Source organism: Solanum dulcamara, chromosome 12, assembly GCF_947179165.1.
Source record: "Solanum dulcamara chromosome 12, daSolDulc1.2, whole genome shotgun sequence".
Lineage (NCBI taxonomy): Eukaryota > Viridiplantae > Streptophyta > Magnoliopsida > Solanales > Solanaceae > Solanum > Solanum dulcamara.
The window spans coordinates 2,008,608-2,013,801 of record NC_077248.1 but is presented as its reverse complement, the minus strand read 5'-3'; the positions used below and the strand labels follow the sequence as shown (position 1 = coordinate 2,013,801).

The window sequence follows — 5,194 nt, the reverse complement described above, 5'->3', positions numbered from 1 at the left end:
TGTTACCATCATGATATCCCACCGTTATCAACTACCATAATCGTTGTCCTTCATTAGTTCATTATCAAATATCATTACCCAACATCATTGTTGACTTTAATATTTAGATGTATATTCAAAATTTATATATCTTAATCTTAATCAAAACAAATGAGGCATAATGGTATTAAATGGGCGAGTAGGTTGAATTTAAGAGAATCTTAATGAATTAGTCATTACCTCGCTCAAATATTATTTAGGCCTAAATGAATTAGATAAAAATAGTTTTTCTTAATTTAGTTTATTTTGATCTGTTCATTTTATCTGATCACATTCAAAATTATGTATCTACTTATCATATTTTTACCCTTACTCAATAATTTCATAACAGATTGTAATTCAATCCAATTCGTCCATTTAACATTCTCAAATATGACAAGGAGTGGCTAACACATCTTCTTCTTCTTCTATTTTTTTTATAAAAAAAACAGTCTACTTATTTTCAAATGGCTTCACGTTGTATTTAAGATGTTTTAAAATCAATAACCAATAGTAGACACAACTTTTATTTATCATCAACGAGCAGTTGACAATTCTTTAGCAGAACTAAAAATCTAAGTTAAACTATATATGTTTTTTTTCTTCTTTTCTTCACACATTACTAAAAGCTTTTTCTTCAGAATCTGAATATCCATTTCTATTGGCCCTTGCATCTGCAAAATTCACAAAAGAAAAATCAAATTAGAAATTCACATGCATTTTTTCTTTGGAGCCTCATTTTTATTCTTTTTAATAAAAAACGGTGCAATCCAGTGTAATAGGAAAAGGCATGATCATAAGAATTTATTATATGCGGCCTTACTTTGCATTTCGGTAAGAGATTGTTTTTTTATCTATCAGTTTATTATATAATAGTAACACATTTATATAAGTTATAGACTCACAATACTAAAAAGGTAGGACATTAATTTAGATCTATTAACCATGCAACATAAGTAGTAGGGCTGTACAGGGCAAACTGATAAATCGTATCAAACCGACAAACCGAACCAAATCGGAAAAAAAACCCGACTAGTGATTTGGTTTGACTTGGTTTGGTGTTTGGAAAAAAAATCCGACAATTATAGGGTTGGTTTGGTTTTAACTAAAAAAAGTCAAATCGAACCCAAACCGACCCGATTATAGATATACTACTTTTAAATTATGTTATACATAAAAATATTTATTAAAATGTAATTTATAAATATTTTTTTAAAATTTTTCATAATTTTTGTTTTCTTTCTTACATTTAGATTTGGACTTGAGAAGCCCATCTAAATAATATACAAAAAAAAACTCATCTTATAAAGTTATATTATAAAGTTAAAACTTCAAATAGTATTCTGCCTCCATCTTATATGTTGATATTTTGTACTAGAACTCTTTTTAAGAAGCACTGCTCTGTGCTTTTTATTAGATACTATGAAAAATCCGAGAAACCCGAAAAAACCCAAAAAATCCGAGAAAAATTGATATCGAAAAACCCGACTTTTATTGGTTTGGTTTGGTTTGTAGATTTAATAACCCGACACAAATGATTTGGTTTGGTTTGTAAAAAATCCGAACCAACCCGATCTATGTACACCCCTAATAAGTAGTAATATATATAAATTTGTACCTGAAAATGCAAGCTACGAAAAATCTTGTCCCCAAAAGATTTAAAGGATGATGCATTTAGCAAAATTAGTCCATCTTCCTCTAAACCTCCAAATGCTTCTGAAATTGGAAAATCATTTTCTTTAGTTGTTGAAATTTGTACCAAAACTTGTCCATTACATAATGGACTTGCACAAATTGATGTTGTTGAAGATTCTGAACAAGTTCCACTCATAATTAATTTTCTTTGATTATCATCAATTTGGACTAATGAATAATTTGATTTCTTTGATAAAAGCAAATCCTTTGTTTTGCTTAGCCTTTCAATTTCTTTCTTCAACTCTGGTATGTATTCTTGCACATAGGATACCGTTGCTGGAAAGCTTAACTTTTTCTGTAATTAAAAAGAAGCATAGGTTAAACAAGTAATTATATGAATAAGAAAAATTAAATATATGGACAACTAATAATGGAAGTAATATTAAACCAATCTTGAGGTAAATTCACAATTTAAAATTTATTGCTTTTGAATTCTGTTCGTAAACAATTTCTCTATCTTATCCATTCAAGGTAGGAGTAAGTTTGCGTATATTTTACCCGGTCGAAACTCCACTTTATGATATTACATTGAATATTTTATTGTGATTGTTGAATTCTAATAATTTTTAGTTATTGAATTATATAATAATAATTTATAGATATTAAATAATTTGTTAATATAATACGGGGTTTGGCCAAGCTATTAGATTCAACCAATGTGTAGAAACATAGACAAGAATCAATTGACTCATCAAATTGAGTGTAATCTTATCTTATCAAATACATGTTTCTTTTTCTTATTTATACATAATTCAAATTGAAAATAACGAGTTCAGTTTAACTAATAGGAATTGGAAAAAATGAGTATCGAACAAAAGCAATTTGTATGTAAACTAAATTATGTTTTGATACAACTAATTAGAAAAACAAAATACACAAGTTTGATGAATATATAAGGGACTTTGTACCATCAAGAGGATGATAGAATAAATAAGATACCTCCACTTTTAGCTGGGCGCTTGTGAAAAGTTCACAAATAATTGCTTTTACGGTCACTATTTTAAAGATATATAACCAAAACTTACACAGTTTAGACTCCTCAAAGTCAAATCTTCAGACTCGAAGATCTGAAGAAGAAAAAGGAGATGAAGGAGGAGGAGCTATATGAAGCTTGTCAAATCTAGCCAAACTTTAAATAGCGTGTCTAAAAGTGGCTACCCTAGCGCTATTTCTATGCAACACTTCTCCTAAATAGTCCTTAGGTAACGTGAATCTGAATTAGTCGAGTAAGTATTTTAAATATTAAACAATCATAAAACAAAAAATGACTTTGTATTTCTATGGAGAGCTTCCCCTAGCCGGGGTCTAACTCAACATAAATTTGAATTAATCGAATCAACAAGTTCTAGTTATCAGATGATTAAGTAATAATAAGGGCATTTTAAAATCAAAGTATTGACGGCAATGATATTTTTTTTTTATTTTACATAATTTAAAGACATTTTGACACTTTTCCGTAAATAAAATTATAAGTTCATGACAAGTTTTTGTTGGGTTTGTACCTTTTGATGACGATTAACAGGAGTAGGAAGCAAAGAACGAAGAGTTGAATAAAGGAAATTCATCTTCTTCCTTCTATTACGTTCACTTGCATTATGATTTAGCTTCTTCTCCATTAATGACCTTTCTACTCCTAACTCAACATCGAATTCACTTTCTTTCAAACATTGTTGTTGGTGATGATGAGATGAAGGAAAATCAATAGTATTATCAATACGTGAACCTTTGAACAACTCGTTAATTGTCTGATCAGTTTGGAACTGAGGCGTAGTTATTATTGTCGTATTTTTCTGGTGATCATCATAGCTAAGTGGTTCTTCAAAGGACCATCCAATACTACTCATAGTTGGAAACATATTAGAAGAAGAAAAATCTAGCATTTTTTTTGTATAAGCTAAGGTTTTCTTAAGGAGAAATGATTTTATTAGATTTCCTAGGTATGGAAATTGGGAGGTGGCTATCTTGAGTATTTATACAATTTGTTGTAACCTTACATATACTTAATTTTTGTTGAATTTAATATTTTGTTTTTATTTTAATCTAAGAATTACAATTAATGAGATAACTGAACTTTTGATCCATCAATTATTAGTAGACTTTGATTTTGATCCTTGCAATATTGTGTCTAAGCATATCTAACGTTGAAATAATTAAAATGTGTATTTTTGATCCCATTACAAAACAAATATTAGATATTTAGACTTCTTATAACTAGATATATTGCCTTGAAATATGGAGTTACTGTAAACATTGATAATTGAATGGTTTAACACTTAAAAAATCATTAAATTTGTCAAAATATTTATTGTCAGAGGAATCAAAAGTGCACGTATCTATTAATTAAAGGTTAAATATGCTTAACAAAATATTTCAAGGATCAAAATCAGAAATTATCAATATTTGATGGACTAAAAGTGCTAATTTCTATAGTTTAATCGTGGCTGAAAATAATTAGTTAAACTATAAACAATGCTTGGTGCACTTTGGTGCGTTTGGTGTAACCTTAATTACTTAATTACGATCTGATCTTGGATGCACATAAATTAAAATGGAATCTTGCTCAGACTTGGGTAAAGTACGTACATACATATAATATATTTTCTAGTAAAAATAGAGAAATTGTTTTTGATAGATTTTCGATTCGAGTAAAACATATGAAATTAGGTATGCAAAGAAAATACAATAGTGAAAAAGTCATGTTAAAAATAATAAATAAAAAAATATATCAACAACAAATAATACTAGATAAATTGAATAAGATACTAAACTGAGGAATACTTTTTTATTGGATTAAACACAAAGTTTAAGATAGAGCTATGAGCTGGACTTATTTTAGTAGTTATAATCCAATAGTTATGGAGTTAATAAGATAGGGAAAACATACATTAATGCTTCAACACAAAAATTTAGTAAAAATTAAACAAATTGGACTATTATGGATTGTTTAACCTATTTTGACTCACATATTTGAGCTTAAGTAACTTTTAATCGAGCAGTTCGTTTATTAACTCAATTCAATTCAATTCAAATAAAATTTTGCCCATTCATTAATTCAATCAATTTTGAGTTTATCACGTCAAAATTCAACTCAACTCATCTTTTTAATACCTCTAACTGATCAATTAAACATGGTACCTTGTGGATATTAAGTTGTCAAAAAGCGTGTGTGCATGCATGGACAACACAAGCCAAGAGTAAGCTCTCATATTATAAGCTCGAGCCAAAGTTGCTAGACTGCGTGGGTGTAGCACTTGGGTTTGTTTTCTTTAAAAAATTCGAACTATCTTAAAATTAGTATTTAATTACTTCCATATAATTAATTTGTTTGATACCATCAGCCAGGAATCTTTTCCATTTTTTCTTCTTTATTAAATCTTTATCCTATAGTTTAAATTAAAGTTTTTTCTTTTAATTATTATTTCAGTTAAATTGGTCCAACTGTGATTATTGGACAGACGACTAAAGAGAGAATTAAGATGTG

The 5,194-nt window shown here is 28.3% G+C and overlaps 1 protein-coding gene across 1 annotated transcript; it reads right to left on the bottom strand.

Moving 5' to 3' along the window:
• Window positions 1–593: 593 nt before the first annotated feature.
• LOC129876796 (transcription factor ORG2-like) lies at window positions 594–3,593 on the bottom strand. Its single transcript, XM_055952289.1, has 3 exons — window positions 3,216–3,593; window positions 1,637–2,008; window positions 594–692 (listed from the first exon to the last, which is right to left on the bottom strand). Exons 1-3 carry the CDS (start codon window positions 3,591–3,593, stop codon window positions 594–596), a joined length of 849 nt encoding a protein of 282 aa, XP_055808264.1.
• Window positions 3,594–5,194: the final 1,601 nt, after the last annotated feature.

Bases quoted from the DNA above. Each gene is read 5' to 3' on its own strand.
- LOC129876796 (XM_055952289.1), bottom strand. From the start codon at position 3,593: ATGCTAGATTTTTCTTCTTCTAATATGTTTCCAACTATGAGTAGTATT. The intron at 2,009-3,215 runs GTACAAACCCAA...TTTTAATTACAG, and splicing joins CTGTTAATCGTCATCAAAAG to AAAAAGTTAAGCTTTCCAGC. The intron at 693-1,636 runs GTACAAATTTAT...TGAATTTTGCAG, and splicing joins TTCGTAGCTTGCATTTTCAG to ATGCAAGGGCCAATAGAAAT.